Source organism: Rhamphochromis longiceps, linkage group LG13 (genome assembly GCF_057381845.1).
Source record: "Rhamphochromis longiceps isolate RC_006_pf linkage group LG13, R_longiceps_female_GT1.1, whole genome shotgun sequence".
NCBI lineage: Eukaryota > Metazoa > Chordata > Actinopteri > Cichliformes > Cichlidae > Rhamphochromis > Rhamphochromis longiceps.
This window is the reverse complement of record NC_140569.1, coordinates 20,818,029-20,837,301: the sequence shown is the minus strand read 5'-3', so window position 1 is coordinate 20,837,301 and position 19,273 is coordinate 20,818,029. Positions and strand designations below refer to the sequence as shown.

At 40.8% G+C, this 19,273-nt stretch overlaps 1 protein-coding gene across 4 annotated transcripts in view; it reads right to left on the bottom strand.

The window, feature by feature from the left end:
* Positions 1 to 19,273, bottom strand: part of LOC146655776 (uncharacterized) — a 118,390-nt gene that overhangs the window by 33,755 nt on the left and 65,362 nt on the right. For all 4 annotated transcript variants that reach the window (XM_085428374.1, XM_085428375.1, XM_085428377.1 and 1 more), the window contains 7 exons: positions 12,675 to 12,719; positions 11,073 to 11,108; positions 6,917 to 6,979; positions 6,791 to 6,835; positions 4,652 to 4,684; positions 1,399 to 1,437; positions 1,195 to 1,239 (listed from right to left, as the gene is read on the bottom strand). In XM_085428374.1, coding sequence (XP_085284500.1) covers positions 1,195 to 1,239; positions 1,399 to 1,437; positions 4,652 to 4,684; positions 6,791 to 6,835; positions 6,917 to 6,979; positions 11,073 to 11,108; positions 12,675 to 12,719 — 306 coding nt within the window. The remainder of the gene's footprint in view (positions 1 to 1,194; positions 1,240 to 1,398; positions 1,438 to 4,651; positions 4,685 to 6,790; positions 6,836 to 6,916; positions 6,980 to 11,072; positions 11,109 to 12,674; positions 12,720 to 19,273) is intronic.

The following is a 19,273-nucleotide window of genomic DNA, read 5'->3' as shown; positions in this document are numbered from 1 at the left end:
GAAAAGCTCTCTCTAACTTTATGTTTAGGATGTTTTTTCTGAATATTACCACACATAATGCTCCTGTACGCACTGTCACTTCAGAACTGCTACAATGCTTTACACATGAGGTCACATGACCTTTGGTTTTTGAGCTATTCCTTTTTTCTCCCCACTACATTCTCCTCTTTGTAACATTTGATTGAGGTTAATTTTGTGTCATTTTGTGTCATTGCAGAAAATTGTTCCACAGCACTCGTAGCTTCCTATTGTTCTTTTTTTGGTCTGGTTTTTTTTGTAAATTGCACGCTTTTCTCTCCTATTTGCAGGGTTACCACGGTTTTGCATCCTGTTTTGAATCCTCTGAGGTCATGCTGTCTTAATCACTGACAGGGACACATGTATGCTGACACACAGAAAACATTTCTCACTTGCCGTGCAGTTACAAATGGGCTTTTTTTTTTTTTTTTTTTTTTTTTTTTTTTTTTTACACACCACAAAAATATTTTTCCCAGCCATCAACGATATTTGTGTACCAGTTATTTTCCCACTTTGTGCTGCTTCACGGCAAACAACCTCTGACGCCTCTCTGACTCTGGATCTCCTTCATGTGAATGATGACCTCTTTATGCCTCAATCTGACAGGCAGCTCCACTCTTCCGCTCTTCTGGGCGTGTCCACTTACTTTTGAACCCTTCCATTTCAAATATTTCACATGTGATTCTTTCAGCATTGACATAAATATACTTTAATTAAGGCAGAGACTTGACACTTTATTATAGATTTTCTAAAACTTGATGCACTGACAAAGACAGTCTGATTCTGCATCTCTGCTTGTGATTTGTTTTTTTTCTCTTTTCATTCAGCTGACTGTCTTTTGATGTTTTGGCCAATAGCTGCGTCAGTGGCCTTTTGTAATCTGCTTGCTTCCAGTAGATGCGTCTGTTGTTTTGAGGTCCAAACAATAATTGCATGCCAATTTATTCAGCGGCTCACCTTGTGCTTCTTTACAAAGCGCAAGGATGAAATTCAACTCAGAAACTGCACAGTAGGTGAAGTCCCATTGTTCTTTCAAAAATCAAATGTCAGTCCCGCTTTTGTTGACGCTACGTAAGAAATTGGTGTTTTTCACACTGTGGTGTTGGAGGCAATGTCTGAGACCTAATGCTTAGTTTCCTGTTGTTAAATTGTCTTAATAATGACAGAAAATCTCACCTCATCTCCTTTTTCTCCTTTTAGGGCTCTTTCCTTCATTTCGTCCTTAAAAAGGAAAAGAAAAGAAAACAAAAAAGAACAGGAGAAAGCAGATGACTTTAAAATTTGACTGTACCGTACTTTGTGTGCAGTGTGAACAAGGAGCTCGAGGAAATAAGACACTACATAAACATTTCATGTTCGGTGACATAAACAGCTGCTTACAGTTCCCGAAAGCTGTCTTAATCCATGTGCCGTCATCACCTAGGAGTAATGAAAAAGACACAGTGTTCTCTAAAAAGTTCATTGATCTCACAATTAGTGCAAGTGAAAACTGAAATAAATAAATAAAAGGAAACAAAGTGATTTGAGCTACTGAATATTTTAAGAATGCATGAGTGGCAGCTCCTATTTAATTCACAATTGGCTCTCTTGCCACCGGTCTGAACCCAGGTTAGATAAGAAAAGATTAAATCTGTATTTTTCCTTTCTCTTTCGCGGTATACTTTCAATACAGCTCAGAGATGGGGTGACAGTGCAGCTGGGCAGAGCCTGCTACAACAAAATTAACGAAAGGCACGAGGTCAAGACCACTCGATGCACCGAAATTAAAGTCGCAAATCAAAGTGTTTGTACGGAGCTCCTAAGTTTCATATTGTCGCTTAGACCCGCCATTAATGCATTCCCCATCTAATCAGATTATAGTTTGAAATGAAAGTGCACGTGTCGATACACCTGTGAGCGAACTGGCTAAACTGCTGACAAATTGAAAACGAGTAAACATGCAAAAGTGTGACTCCACAAAATCCTTCGCTTTGGAAAAATAAAGATGTTTTCCATAAAATCCAGTTTCACAAAAGACCACAATTGCCTTTGAGAGCATGCACACGCCGGGTAGAGGTGGCGCGGTTCAGCCGGCGATGATACGAGCGATTGTTTCAGTTGGATTGCTCACAATCACATTTCAGTGCTGACACTGGAGACATTTACTGAAGGCAGACCTATCTGTGCAGATGCAGATACAATCTGGATATGAGCTTCACCACAGAAATGTTGGTATAAAGTGGACAAAAGGTTTTTAAGTGGATCTGATGTTTCAGGCCTAGTGCATCTATCTGCAATCATCAGAACTCATTATATCTGAATGTCCTAAGGCCTCTTGTGTTAACCATGTGTTTTGTGCCTGTGTGCAGTTATAACCTGGTCATTCTTGCAAGATTTAATGATATCAGAAGCAAGAGGAAACAGGAGCAATCTGGGGACTAAAAGCCATATCTGTGGGAGATATCTGCATGTGCCTACAGCTGACATCATTTTCATTAGTAACCGGACTGTTTCTCATTTAACTTTGATCCTTTTTTTCCTCTCTATCCAGCTGTTACAGCTGTTCTTATTTCCTTACTAAATGCGTCTCTAAGCCTTTTGGAAATTTTGTTGCAAAGAGGCTACATACCCTGGGGTGCTTTCTCTTCCTTTAGCAACAATAGTCAAACTAAGATTTGACAAAGATACTGAAACCTCGAACGCATCCCTGCGCAATCAGTCAACCTTCAACTTGCATATTCTCAATGTCTTTACTCATTGTCATCAACATGTGACTCAATTTCTGTCCAAATTTGGCATAACAGATAACCTGGCATAACAGATTCAGTTTAATAGATTATAAGCTCTATTTTAAAGGCGGGGACAATAAAAAACAGCACAGTCTCAGAGCTAAAAAGACTGTTTTGCCACTTTAAGGACATTGGGGGAAGTGATGACCATGCATGCCTGTAAGCGCACTGCTCCTCCCTGTCACTAATAAACACAGGCACAAGAAGGTTTATGAAGGGATGGTAATGATCTGAACCCTCGCTTCTGCTGTGTAAGGGAAATCAATGTTTAACTGCCAAAATTATCTGCCACGGGAAAGCAGAGAGCACAGACAGAGCCTGGTACTAAATATTCAAATAGCCTCATTTATCAAATGACTAATGTTTTCCTCTCTGCCGTGTGCTCTAGTACACATCTCATATATCCTGGGTGGCCCACACCTCACTACACAACAATGAACACAATTTCTATTTCTGTTTCGATAGAAAAAGTCTTAATCCACGAGTAGAAACGAAATTTAAACAAATAAACAAAACGACACTTGCATTGACGTACATTTTTATCAAATTACATTTTTGTTGGGTACACAGAAACCAGTGAAACCAGCAGAAATTGAGTGATATTTGTTCACTCTATAATTAAGTTGTCTAATTTCCTTATGAATCATTTGCTAACGAGCAATGAAAGTGAGAATGAGAATCAAAGCCATCAAACTTTGTTTCCAAGCTCACGTCTAAAGCCTTCAGAAGTTCAATAGGAAGCAGATCTTTAGAACAAAACCCATTAGGGCCAAGTCCTCTAAATGTCAAAGTCTTTTAAGACACAAAGACTTTGAGACTGTTTTCATTTGATACTTTTTTATCCTTTTTTCTTTCTTTCCTTTAAAAAAAGGCTACAAATAGTTGCTGCCTCCCTTTGGAGTCATTACTGCCGCCTCAGAGATCTTTACCTGATTCGTCACAGTGTATTTTTGTCTAAGTAATGAGTTCTATCATGCCAGCGCCACCCACTCTGTGTCACCTTCAGCATATGTCAGACATCCACTGTGACGTCAGTGTTTCTGTTTCTGATCTGCCTTTCAGCTGAAACTGTCGCGCAAATGGGAAAAAAAGTAAGATCGGGGCTTGTAATGGTTTGTAATTCTGTAATTTAAAATTATGAGCACCACGAGCGGGCCGTGTACCGCGTGACCCCCATTACTTCACACGACAAAGACTCCCAGGCGAAGGATTTTAACATCTGATGAGTGCAAATGCGTTCTGTGGATGCCAGACACACAAAAAGTCACAGTTCGTAGCTTTTCAGCGCCGTGAAAGCTATTCCGTGCACAATTCCCAGATATGCATGTGGTTTATAGTTCTCAGGGAGCTGCCAATTATCAGTGAATTCATTATCTGAAAAAAGGAGGGAGCTATTTCCAGAGAAATTCAACATGACTAATCTCATCTGCCTTAAAAAGGCTGCCCATGTTTGGTGCCCTTTATCAACACTGATCCCCTGCTCATATATAAAAAAAAAAAAAAGAAAGAAAGAAAGAACGAAAAAGTATATATTTAATGATAGAACAGAGCTGGAGGACTGTCAAAGAAAGGAAATTGGTTACAAGATGACATGCCACCATGGTCGAGGCGTGACTGCAAAGGTAAACACTGCACCGCTCTTTATTTCTTCTCCTCGGTTCCCAAATTCTATTACGAGCAGCTCGCTGACGTACAAACATCGGACATATTTTTGTGTTCGTCACAAAAAAAAAGTACAAACAAATGCTTTCGTGACTCATCCAGCATGGTGTGTTGTCTCTCAGGATGAAACCTAAGAATGCCATTTCATGCCAACTCATAGTAAAGACTATTTCTGTGAGGCGGGGTTGCATAGATTTACTTACAGGACCGGGAGGACCAGGAGGGCCGACATCACCCTGAAAATCCAACAGAAACATTGTATCAGTGGCTGCTTATGACGGTGACAGAGCGACAAGCTGGCAGTGACAAAAAAGAAGGAACATAAAAAAGCACTTGAGAAACCAGTGCTGAAAGCAAGCTGCCACAGGTTACCTGGAACAACTACATCAATAGGTTTAAGAGCAACAGTTAAGAAAGCAATAACATGAGCAGTCTTTAGTGAAAACACTGCCACAGCCAAAAGACGAGCAGAAACAAAACATAATTCTCCTTAAAGAGCGTGCTGGGATACCGCCTCTCAGGTGTCTCACACAGAATGCTAATTAACGTTGTGTATGTCCATACCATGTAACCTATGAGCATTGTAATGGGCTTATTAAGTGCCCCGGGGAACCTTTCAATTTGGCAAAGCACGTGGGAGCGTCAGTTCTTTCATTTGCAATTTACAAACTGCAATTTTTGTGGTTGTAATAGAGCAAAAAAAACCCAAACAAACACATGTTGTACCTTACCACTTTTTAACAGAAAAAGGTTTCCAGCAATTTAAATGTCAGTTTAAAAATACCCACATATTACAAGTTAAAAAAAGTCACACAACTCATTTGTGGCACGGCTCTTGGGATGTCAATGTCAGTAAGTCCATCGCTTTGGTCCAGAGAGAAATACCCCTGTTTGATGGATTGCTATGAAATTGCACAGAGGTATGCATTGTTCCCCGATGATGAATCTGGCTGACTTTTGGACTGTAAGACTTCGAGAAATATGGTTCACATTTCCATGCTGCCCGTGCCATATATCAAAAGACTGTGGTCATCCTTTAACTGTTCCTCTTGGAATACAAGCAAATGTTTGACTTTTAGTGCAATAGCTTGACAGCACTGGGATGGACAGCCATACAGTTGGCCACATAGTACCAAGTTTTCCTCTACTGTCATGAACAGCTCATGTTTTCTTCTTCGCCTACTAAAAAAATTGCACAAAGTTTCACGTGTTTAACGTTTGTCCTTAAACCTTTCGAGCATCGTTTTAGTTAGTTGGATGCCCATTCACAGTCCCAAAGGAGCAGGGGATCAAACTGCCAATACAGCCTACTGAGGCCAGGCTGCACCTCTGACAGAAATACCCCCACCTGTATGAACTGCTGTGGAAATTTTGAGTGCGATAAACCTAATCGAGGAGTTTAATCGTTTTGGTGATTCAACAGCTCATCATCTGGCACCATCAGCATCAGACCAAAACTTCAATTTTCCCAGCTATCTAAAATAATATGCAGAACACAGCCAGAATTATACATACTCGGGATCAACGTGACAGCACTGATATAATGGAAATGTCAGCAATTCAGCTCCAGCCTCACACCTCTGCAGGTATGACTGCTTTAGAAACAAACGCAATCAACTGAACTCCACATACATCTATTCAAAATCAAGTTTTGCATGCATTATAAGCTGTGCCTACCTCTCAGTGCCTACCTATTGAAATGACAGAATGCAATCATTTTGAATGTATGTAAAGGAATTGGAAAATAGGGCAACGCGGTAAAATAATTTGTTGCGTATTTGTTAAGTTCTTACAGTTTAAAAGTCAGGAGCTACTGTAAAAATATGTAAATTGCTCTGTCTGCTTGAACAATAATACTTCATTCTTCTTTAGACCTAACTTCCTGCTTAGTGACACATAAAGAGGCACACTGAGATAGATAATTAAAGAAAATACCGTACAGACGCCACTGAGAACTCTGGTCCTGGTTTGTTTGTCTTTACCGCAAGAGATTTCTTCTGCAAATTATTGCTCTGACTCTATTATATTAACACGTAGAAAACACAAAAATACACACATACACACTCTCACGCATACACACAACCTGTCAGTAATGAGAAAATGAGCTGGACCATGCTTAGAGGAGCAAATGATACAAACAATTGCAAATGTAAAAAACAAACACGCACAACAAATCGTCGGCAGCTTCATTATTTGTTGGCAGATGATTTTAAAGATCACTGGAGGATAAACGGACTCGAAGAAGAAGAAGACGACTAACTCAGGAGGTTTAGCCTCAGAGTCTCAGGGAGCAGAAACAGAGGGAATCATCATATTTGCCACTTGACATTGATATGACTTACTTTTTGTCCTTTCATGCCGCCGGATCCCTCGGCACCTGGCTGACCCTGTGGGAGAGGGAGGGAAGCCTCGGTTAATGACTCTGTAACGCAGCGGCATTGTAAATGTCAGTGCAGGAAAATACGTACAGGATCTCCTCTTTCTCCTTTCTCCCCCTTTTCCCCCAGGACTCCAGGCTCCCCCTTCTCCCCCTATATGAACAGAGCAGATCTCTGACAGTGACTGACAGCCAAAGCAGGACGAAAAGACACAAAGACACAAAGCTCTGAGAGTGAAACTTAGGTAAGGACAGTTGCTATGAATAAGTAATCAGAAAAAAAAAAAATTCAGTACCGTGTCATCTCAAAATCAAAAGAGTTTGTAATTATGGAAGGGGCCAAGCTTCATGAGCCTGTGGCGTTATGTTAGACTTGCAGGATAATGAAAAACTTAATTCCCTGTTGCACTGCAGCACTTTCATGATGCCGTTCCCCTGCCTGCCAATAGATGGCACTTCATGACTGCCAGTGAGATGCCCTTGAAGTGTTTTGACAGGATTTTTTTCTGTCAGTTATGTGGCGAATATACTAAATAAACAGAACTCTAAGACAAATGTGCTCCATCCTTGGTCAAGACAGATAGTTAATGAATAATTTGTGATAAATATATATATATTTTTTGCAATCGTATACACATAGGAACTAGCTTTCTCACAATCTGCATACATTCAGCACCTACTTATGACCTTTATTGCTTATATTTTTTGTCATGCAAAGTCTTGGAGTCTTGGCTACATTTAGAAAGTGTGGCAAATATGTTGTCCGTGGCACATGTGTAAAGATTTGTAGGGAGTGCTTCACATACTCTGTGCAAAGACATTATGGAACATCTGTTTACCAATATAATATGACAAAAAGACATCTGAGAAAGTTTGCAGCACATTTGTACGCTCACTAACAGAGCCTGGACGCTAACAGACAATAATTGTCATTCAGTCCCTTCGACTTGCTAATGAGAGCCGTGGTATATTCATTTAATGAGACATAGTCAGTGTTTCCTCATCCAAATTAGGAGCTGTTATTAAGTCAGCAGTGGCTGCAATGTATGAACAGATGGATTGTCTTATTAATATTTTAGTCGGGGAGGAGGAACAAGTGGCAAAACTGACTTTGAGCACTAATTTTTTGCAGCTTTATCAACTATGTGGAAACTCACCACACTACTGCGGAGACGTTGCAAGCAAATCAACTATATGAACGTTGGGAGGCTGTAAAGTAGGCCGCCAACCCACCATGCTGCACACAGAATTGTGGAAGTAGTTAACGGGTGAGTTATGACTGACATTCAGCGTAACACACAAGATGGAAAACTATTGTTATCCGAGTTGTCACTTGTACCCTGTAATCTGGCGCAGACTCATGGCAAAAAAGAAAAAAAATTCTATCTTTATCTTTGTTTGATCTCCACGGAAGATTATTCAAAGTCAATTTACTGGCAGAGGTGTATGTAACAAGTTAATAAACCTTTCAAACGAGATTAACTGCGCCACAGCCAATATTTATGTAGATTATGACTGTATTTATACGAAGAGAAAGCCCACCGTGTATAAGACAGGGAAGCGCTCCACCTGTGGGTGTCTGCGGGTGATATGTTGCCTCTGAGAAACCTTGACTCATCAAACTGCAATTAAGCCTGTCTTGCATCCCTCTATCCATCAATATCTGCAGCATTCTGTCAGAGCCCATTTGAGACTGTCAGTGGGAGATGCAGTTATGGAGATGTAATTCATGAGAACACCGTCTTCCCAGCACATCATCCACTGCAGACCTTTTTTTTTGTCTCCTTTAAAACATTCACCCGCTGTTGAGTGAGTGAGCGAGCGAGTGAGAGGGGGCTCAGCTCACACAGATGTTGCACAAGCTGCAGTTTAGTCTAACTTGCGTCTATTTTGTCCAAGTTAAAAAATGCACAAGGATGGCACTGAGAGGTACGGAGAATCCCCGGCGCTGTTCAATTATTGCTGCTCGTGAAAACTGTTACTTTTCATTCCTCTTGGAGGTGCGAGGGCTTATCTGCTCTCGCGTATCGTCCCCGGTTTGCTTAAATTCCTTTAAATGCATTACAGTTCTGTTTTTCATTATGGAAGAATAAAACGTGCAGTGATTCTCTGGGACACAAGTTTCCTTGTCAGCCACAGAAAGCATAAATTTATAATGATAAAGTGAAGACGTATCCGTGATGTAGGGGCATGACTGATTTATGGCAAGGGCGAGGCTGGCATGCACATTTAATGGAAGAATTAGAGCACGGGAACAATAGTGCTTAGCAGCGTATGTCTCATCTAACATCTACATAAGCATTAAAATGAATGCTTTAATCATGTCCTTTAATCAAAATGTTACGTTTAATCTAATCGCAAACGTAGCTTTAGTCTCCTACGAGCGTTGTCCCCTTCAGGCGTAACGCTACATTTAATAAGAATTCATTTTAATGTTTTAAGTCAGAGCAGGCCTGCAGGTCTACTTTCTCAAGCACTTGTAAACTTGTAGCACACGCCATAAACCCAAAAGCTCAAAATTAAGCAGATTAAGTTCATATTTACGTTCATATTTGCTCATACTAAAGGAGGAAGGTGAGCAAAAGGATGGAGCTAGGCCTGTTTTAAAATCAAAAATGCTCTGTGTTGAGTTATAACTTGCTCCAGTTGTTTCTGTTACCTTTGTGTCAGATTAGCAAAGGTGTGACACCATAAGTGAAGTGATATGTTGGGAGTAATGCTCTGCTGGGTGTGAAAATAAAGACCTGTTTGTCTCCATTGAGGTTTTGCTAGATTAAAAATAATGCTTATTCTGTTACAGTGTGATGCTGCTTAAGTCTGCGTACAAAAATTGGAAGGACGCAAATAAATACCTGGTTAAGGTAACACGGGTGTCTGTAAGTCAACTTATAATACCTGACAACTGAAGAGACGAGTCAAAAATAAGTTACGTTTTCCTTGTCAGCACCAATGGAAACATTTGACTTAAAAGTCTAGAGTCAGATAATCAGGACAGAATACTGTTTATTTTCTCTGCCTGAATCTGTTCTACAATAATTATTTGTTACTGTTTTTTGGTTTTAGCGAGTCTTATTCTTCTCTGTGTTCAAACTTTTTAACAAAGGGTCTCATTAAAGAGAAGCAGCATTTGAAAATTAAAAAAGAAAATTCCAAGACAACAATCACAGGGTTATTTTCATTTCTGACAAATAAAATTTGGACTTCTATGGATTCATTTTATGATTCAAGTATAAACACTAAAGCTGCAACTGAGCAGTCGGTTGGTCAAACATGAAAACGCCTGTCAGTTGAGTCACACGACCCCAATAGGCGCTCCACCTCCATCTGTATCTACTGCAATCCCATTTGTTTTGAAGTATAATAACTGTGTCCTCATATAGACAACTTTCTTTTTCAAGGTTGGCCAGCAGACACTTCTCCTTCCTCTGGGCAGAGGGAGCAGGAGGTTTTCTGAGGCCCAAGCTGACACCACCGCAAAACCATACACCTATACATCAAATGAACAGCTGCGGTCAAGAGGGTGTCCACTACACAATGGCTTTCACTCTCAGCATGATCACAAGTAGGCCACTGGAGGCTTGGCGGGTGGTGGTGGTTATTTTTTATTTTTTTTGAAGGAAGCAGGTTACAAGAAAGACAACGGGAGGTCTGGTACAACTTTTTTTCCCTTTACACTGCGTATGTCATGCAGCCTCTGGTGAGCTACAGCACCCCTGGGCTTCATGAAAATGATTGCAGGCCCTGTTTTTTTTTGTTTTTTTGCAAAAGCACTGTATGTAATGACCATCTGTCTGTTTGGAGTGTGAGCAGTGAGTCATGCTGGGTTGCACTGCAGGAGATGCAGGGTGGGAACAGCTATTTAACTTGCACAGTAGATAGTGTACAATTGACTGAAAGGTGCCACCTCTGAAGACGGATATCTGCTCTCGACTATAAACACACACACAAAAGTCAGTCAAGGGCAGAGCAGACTCTACTTCAGGTGGCACATACGTCAGACTTGTCCAGATGAGTTTCTTGGGACAACAACTTTGGCACATCTTTATACAGACAACACTTTGCAGATGATTAAACTCCTTGGCTATTCGGGAGGCTGCTACAGTGAACACTGCTCAGTCATCTTGGCAATTCACACGTGCTGGAAGTGAAGGTAAGGGCCAGTTTATCAAAAGCAGGAGACACCTCGAATCTACTTTAAACGCCGCTTGTCAGTATTTGTTTTGTAGTGAAAAATGTTTGGGTAATACCTTGGCACTTGCTCCTTCGGCGGCTCCTGCGGGACCCTGTGAAATAAGAAGACAATTATATGAAAACTCATGCGAGCGCCGCACATGTTATTCATCACAAATACATAACAATCGTAACCCTATCCTGACCCTTATGAAGATATAAATTATTCCTGCAAATATCCCTGTGACTGGCTTTTCCATATATTATATATTTTTTTAACCTTTGCACTGATGTTGCCTTTCATAAAGACATGGCCGGATCCCTCTAGTCGGCAGCTAATCTTTGAGTGCGTCTTTGTTATGCGCCTTTCACAGGCTCCCCTGTTGTCGTCAAATGCTAATTTGACTTTGAAAAATAACCGCTGCCTCCTCAACTGCGCACACACGTCCTGCTGCCAATGGACAAGAGAGAGTGATGCCCTGGAGTGTGTTTTGAATAGATGATTTTGCCCCTGAGATCTACCTCAGCAAAACAGGTGACTCATAAATGCCAATACCGGGGGACGGAGGCAAATCTGGCACATGCGAAGGGTATCATCAGGACATTGCCATTTAGAAATGTCACACCTTCTCCATCCTGCCTTTCTTTTCTCCTATGACTTTGTGTTCCACAACTTTACGAGTTATTAAAGAGAAAAAAAGGAAGAAGCAGAGGCTAAAATGAGTCACACGTGGGAGACACTGTTTAACAGTGAGTGGCTCAATTATAATGAAGATAATTGAACCTGGGCACCGGTAACAGACGCAGCACAGAATCTCTCTCGATTTGTGGATGGAATAAAATAAGCCAAACCCTATGTCTCTGATCAAGAGTGTAATCAAGACAATCGTGCATGAAAATAATTGGACACCCAAAACATCAGAGTTACACAATCCCCAAACACTCCTGTTTGTCCTGGCGTCAGAGCAGTTAAACATCTGACAAGTTGTCTCCTTTAACGCATCACAGTGTTTGTGACCTTTAGTGTGTGGGTCACTACACAAACACACAAATGGCGTCTGGAATTGGCTCGGTCGCCTAAGGAAAAGACCATATTTCAAGGAGTCAATGGGCCCTCTAGGCAGACTTGTCCTACTTGTCAATACAAACATTTTAAAGTGCTACCTTAATATACCCTTTGTGGTTTGGTGCCGATAATGTAGCCTGTTTGTAGCAGTATGGGAGAAGATTTTGAGCAAATCAATAAAGCACGAGAAAGCATGAAATTAGTTAACATAGAACAATGTCGGTGTAATTGCTCTTTTTCGGGGGCAGATTTTGTATTCTGCAGCGCTGGCCTTATTGACTGTTTGCTTTAATATGTTTTTGTAGTTGTAATAAATTTGTAACTTCTTTAATGTGTCTGAATTTATTTGGATATCAGTAAAAAAAAAAACAACCCTTTTTGTGATCTCAGGAGAATTCCCGGTCTAATAAAGGTTGAGCCGAACTCTGTTTTCACTGCTGGTAATTGGGTGTTATAGGCAGACAGAGTAGATGTGCAAACCAAACAAATGATCTATTAAGCTGAAACGAATGCATTTGGATATTTTCGATAGCACTATAGATCTTGACCTTCTATGTAAAATCAAAAGGAAAGAGCCTATGTACACAAGTGAGAGTGGCAGTAGATAACTTACAGGCGAGCCTCTGGGTCCAGGATCTCCAGGTTTTCCTCTCCGCCCCTTAGGAAAGCGTAGGGGGAAAAAAAGTGGACCAAGATGAGTCAATATGCAATAACAGGTGTGGCTGGGCATGCATGCTGCCAGCAATTAAGGCTAGACAGCAACTCCTGTCACAGTCTCTAATTTGCTTTTAATTAACAACAAGAAAACTGCTTAATTGCTGCACCCTGTGTGGCCTGCTACTCTTTGTTCCCTCCTTTGGTTTACTGTCTCCTTTCCAGCTGTGCAAGTCCCTCAGTGCATCAATCAACCCGAGGAGTGAAAACAGCAGCAAACAGGACAAGCCAGCCAGCGCTGTCCAGTGTTGCAAAACAAAGTCAGAACAAAGCCACATTTTGAACCATTTTGTTCTGAGTTGTTCTTCACATTCTCTGAATAACAAACCCCCCCAGCTCTCTCAGAATCTGCGAGTCTTGGAAAAAACTGAAATGTAAATGAGATGTATTCCTGAATCTGAACCAAACCAAAGTTGGTTTAATTTACATCAAGAGGGTTTATGTACTAGTGAGAAAAGAGGATAAAGCTCTGTGGGATAGAACTGCAGATATCCACTGGCAGAGCATCGGTGGCTCTGTATTGAGGATTGCCTGAAACGAGCGCACGTGCACACAAAACCGATGTAAAATCGACTTATTTAAGAGATGACAATACTCTGGCGGCAATCAATGGTAGAAGTGTGAGACAATGCAGAGATCTGTAATCAGGCTAAACACGATTACATCTTTCTAATTTGAGTGTCATCATCTGACACAGTGCTGCTATGTTAATAATATCGCAGTTCTCTTCTACTGTATGTGTCAGTACGGGCGACGCAAAAACACTGCTCTCCTCTTCCGAGTTAGCAGCTGGGTAGATCTGTGGAGAGGAAAGGCTCAGTGGCTGCTGAAAGAAAAGTTCGGAATCACAAAGCAACGCCCCCGACGCTTCCCTCTGACATTTCATGTGTGCGCACTTTGATTATCTGGGTCGAATTTGACATGTACGTTTGCCTGCAACAAAGACAGAGGAAGAAACTTCACTGAGAGCTATTGCTTTTAATCATCTGCGTGTGCACTAATGCTCCTACTCTGTGTGTGCTTCTCTCTCAGATTACAGCATTATGAAAAGGGGAGAAGACAAAGTGTAGTACAGTAAATATTAAACTTAATAATGGCACAGTAGAACCGATGTGTGCCTCCTCTCGGGAATTGTGTGCTTTCCTCTGTTCGTGCTGTTTGATGTACCAACAAAGCTCTGGCCAGCATCTTTTGATCATCAGTGTTAATGCATTTCTGAGGCTACTGTACGTGTGCTTTAATGTGAACGTGAACGAGGGCTACATAGAGAAGAGGTGGAAAGTTGAATTGCCTTGATGGGAAGAAACAGACTCTTTAAACCTTAAAATCCCTTCCTTCAAATGACTGAGATTATATATTATGTTGGAATAACCTCTTTGAAATGTAATTGAGGCTGGTTTCCTTTGTGGCAGAGTGGCAGCCGAACCATTCGGAAAGGGCTCACGCTTTAAGATGCAGATTCAAAACTGACTTGTATAATAGACTTCTATGTGTCACATTACAGCATTTCTGTGAGGGTGGATGGCGCTCATTTTTCACACTGATAATTCATCGGCTGACACCGCATCGCTGCTACGACTGCAAAGAAGATCAGACTGTTTGTTCTAGCCCTCTGTCCCCGCTGCTGCCCTTTCCCCTCTGAACATAACAACAAAAGCAGATTACACATATAAGTAATTTAGGTAATGAATATTTCATACGCTATTATTTCAAGTAGGTCATGAATTGTGCAGTTTTCCAAACTATTTCTCCACATTTGCCCTTAAATCCCTTTAAACTCCAAAGTACGTACTAATTTTATGCCCATGTATTTGCATATGTTCATCAAAATAAATAGTGGAGCTCTGTATCTGAGGTTAACAACATATTACCAGCAAATTTCGATCAAAAAAAAGATGCCAGTAGAAGATTGCAGGAAGATCAGATCAGGTTGCAACCAGCTAAATATGTCTCCCTCACCCAACCTTTTCCCTGTGTATAAATAGTCAATTTATAGTCACAGGTGTTTATACGGTAATAATGACTGAAGAATGGCAGCGAGTGTGAGCATAAGGGAAAGTTTATAAGATGGTAGATGACCTGCTATGACGCATGGAGACAGCTCTACTAACAAAAAGTCAGGAGGCAGAGGTGGAGGTGACAGAGTTGAAGACGTTCAGATTTTCATCTGCAGTGACCAGAATGGACAGGATTAGAAATGAGTGCATCAGAGGGACAGCTCAGGTTCAAGAAAAAGGTTGGAGGAAAAGGTAGAGAGGCGAGGTTGAGACGGGTTAGACATGATAGAGGAGAGAGTCAGAGGACATTGAATATGGAGGTGCCAGGCAGAAGAAAGGAAGACCTCAGAGAAGGTTGATGGATGTAGTGAAGGAGGACCCTAGAGACAGGATGAGATTTAAGCAGATGATCCACTGTAGCAACCTCTTAATGGAGCAGGTATTAGAAGAAGAAGAAGTAAAAGAAGAAGTAGAAGAAGAAGACGAAGTAGAAGAAGAAGAAGAAGTAGTAGAAGAAGAGTATACACTAATAGAAGCCCGACTGATTAAGCAAAAACCTCACATCATAGTTGAAGACAGGTCAATATCACTTAAAAGAGATGGTATTGGTAGCAATATGGATGATCTACTGGTGTATACTTAATAACTATAAATGCAATATCCCCCCTTGCACAGAGCAGAGGAGTGCCCCATAAAATACTTTTACAGTGTACCTGTTTTTTGTGTGTACATGCTGCAAGACCTGAGAACAATCACAGCTCTTAGAATTCAGTCTTTTTGGATCTTTTGAGCTCCTTTCTCTGGGAAAGAGCACAAAAGAAATCTTTGTGTGCAGTAAATGAACCATGAGATGCCCAGATGGCCTTCAGCTGACATTTAAAAACAAACATGTAAGCAAAGGTAAAGTGGCAGTTATTTGGATGACAGCTCTTAACATTCGTTGGTGGTGTCAAATTGAAAAAACAAAAAAACAAAGAAAGGAGAGAAATGCTAAAGGTGTGTACTTCTTGTTTACCCTGAGGAAGTGTCCTGAAGGGCCTACTGTGCCTTTGAAACTCCTGAATACTGACGTTATTTTATACACAATACAATAAATTATACTGTCCTCTGGATTGTATTGTGCGACCCTAGTTTAGTAAAAGGCAGACATCTAATTTAGCTATGTAAAGATAAACTCAGGCCAGGATTTCTATTTTAGAACTACATGTCGCATTTCTTCTTTTATAGTAATTTCATATTTCTAAACACCTTCAGATAATCTTTTTCACGACAAAGTGATCCATTAAAACGACTACATCAGGCGACCTTGGGACTCAACTGATACTTTTCTGTCCAGAGGACCTCTGGTTAGTAAATCTGTGCACAGTGACAAGAAATAATTAGTGAGGAGCACAGCTAGGGTTGCCAACTCCCTGAAAAATAAATAAGGGACACCTTGTGGCCAGGGCCGGGCAACCCAGTTGTCTTCACCCTTCCCAGTGTGGTGAATTTTCTAGCTCTTTTTTTGTGTGTGAAATTATTTTTTTTAACCATTTGACTTGAAGTTGATTTAAGTAGATGCATATTCTATTCTTTGTGATATGACCATATGGGAAACAAATGATCATTTAGCCATTTATTTTTAGCTCAAAATGACAACATTAACACAGTAAAACAGGTCTCTTTCTTAAACAGAAGCCTGTCATGCTTAACTTTTGAGAATATAAGTAAATCTTTCTTTAAAAGCACTCTGTCCTGCTTAACTTAAAATTATATAAATTAATAGAAAACAATAGAAAGAAAAATATTCTTGTAACAGTGCACATTTAGTGCATTTAGTACAATTGGCTTCAGTTGAGGTATTATTTCAGCTTTTCTAATGCTAATCAGCTGCTCCTGTTTGTAAACCCGCTTGTTCCCATGATTACGCATCATAACTCATCATCATTATTCATCTATGTATTACTTTTATGTATTAGTCATCTATTTGTTGTAATCATCTATCCTTGCAGTCGTTTATTACACAAAATAAATTATATTATCACACTTCTGGCCACATAGCGCTGATATTCACTGCACATGCCCATATTAACTTTTTCCAGCCAGGTGTTTTCCTTTTCCCATTCTTCCCTTTCTCTGAGGGGAACAAATATTGCTGCTCTAATGCTGGGCTTATGCTGGGCTCACACTGTGCGATTTTTGGCCCATTTTGAGCCGATTTTTGAGTGATCGGACCGATTTTGGCCTTCATCGTGCGTCGTGTAGTATACGTGGGGTAACGAGAAGTGATTAACACCTCACGACCAGCTCCCGATCATCAATCGCTCGTGAGGGTGTCACCACAGCCGCTCACACTGCTCATGCGCAAACACGTAAACGTCGGTGAAAAAGACGGCGCAGCGCGGCTGTGCAGCGTGTGATCTGGACACAAGCGATGGAGGCACAACTTGTAGAACTTTGGAAAGCTCATCCGAGCCTTTTCGATGTGGCATCACAAAATTATCACGACCACAACAACCGTGAAAATAGTTGGATTTACACTGCTGCTCATTCACAGCTGCCTGATCATGTTTTTCATTAGCAATTTAGCAAAGTTGATGGTAGTGGTGTGTCTGTGTGAGTGAAAGACTGAGAGAGCGAGCGACAGATTGTCTGTTATAACCTTCATGTTATGGAGGCACAGTGTGAGCTCTCAGGTCGCATCAGAGCATCGGGCGGTATAGTGTGAGACCTGCATCGTGACCTACCAACTTCTAACCCCTGCGAGTCAATCGTGCAGTTTGAGCAGGAGCTGAATAACGTGACTGAAAAAATCGCACAGTGTCTGCCCAGCTTTAGGTGTGTACTGTCGTCCGAGACTTGCACCGCAGTGTCGGCGTTTGTTTCCCTGTTGGCCATGCTTCTTGTTGTGGTCATCTGTTGTCTTCCGGTATTTTCTCCGCAAGCGACCTTTCCTCGACCAATGAGATGAGCGGTAATCTGAATTGTCATACTCGAATTGTCATAAGTGTGCTGTCAGCTCATTGGTCACAAAGCAGGAGAGGGGCTGGGAATTATGTTTTCAAACAAAGCGTTAATTCCATTAAAAGTTATAGGCCACTTTTGATTCTCACTGTATTACGGGACAAAGTGCGTCCCTTATTAGCTCAATACGGGACGTGTGCTTTTGTTTCGAAATACGGGACGATTCCGTATTTTAAGGGACGGTTGGCAACCCTAAGCACAGCTGTCATCACCGTTTGCACTCAATTGACTCCAAACTGAAACACCTGCCAGTGACACAGCACTAGAACTACCTCCAAGCAGGCATGCTTTTATTACGACACAACAACCACAGAGAGTTTATAATTCTTTTTGCAGGAGTAGATTTTTAACAATGTCACCACCTATTTTTATCTTAATTGGTCAAAAAGATATTATAGAACACATTCAAGTGTTGTTTAACAGTCTAACAAAAACTCTGGATTCACAATTAAAGCACATTTACTTTAGTCAAACTTTCCTAAAGGTTTCTCATGCTAAGAAGCTAACCTGACTCTACAACCACCAGCTTTGTTTTAACTTAAGTGTAAAATTTTTTTCTAATTTTACATTTGAAGCTAAAAAAAAATAACTTTTTTTTTAGTTCAGTTCAACTAGAAAGCAATATGAAGATTGCTTTGAACTGTGCATGATCATTTCCCACTTTTGTATAAAGTTTGCAATAGGGCTGGGCCATATTATACCGTTCACGGTAATACCGGTATAATGTTAGGCAACGATAGGAAAATGAAATATCGCGATAGAATGGGAGTAAAACGCGCATGCGCAGTGCCTTTGTTTTCATACACACATGGCCGATTGTTGGTTTGTAAAAATGGTGCAACTTCCGTGATGTGGAACTGGATACACAACAAAGCACATTTTTTTGCAGAACATGCAAGCGGGCGTTTTTATTGTCGTATTTGTCGGACTAAGATGCTCTTAAATCTGGGAGTAATCTGGGTCCCAAACTCCGTATATTTGACTTCAGGTCAAACAACACTGCAGCATCACTGAGAGTTGAAAACTGTCTAAATTCTTTGATCTTTAATAAAACGATCAGCATTGCTGCTTTACCAGGTGTAACTATAAAGTTTAACTTCCAGGCATCCATGAAAACAAAAGTTATTACATTTAACGGAGTTAGAAGTTAGCAGGAAGCTAGCGGAAGTTAGCTCGCTAGTTTCGCTAGTTACCTAAGCATGATATAGCACGTTCTGATGGAGAGATTTCTGAAAAAAAATCAAACGTACAGCTCTGCTATCACTTCCAACATAAATGAAGACAGGAAACTAAACAGCAGTGACGTTTGTAGGGTTACTGAAGTTGGGCTAGCTGATATATAATGATGTGCTACGTGATCGCTAGCGACACAGCTATGTTAGCATAACATAAACAGTGAAGCTGGAGGACGAACACTAACACTTTTCCACTTATAAAAGTTAACGTGAAGGTTCCTCATGGTTAGAGACAAATGCAATCGCATGGCAGGATGCTGTAA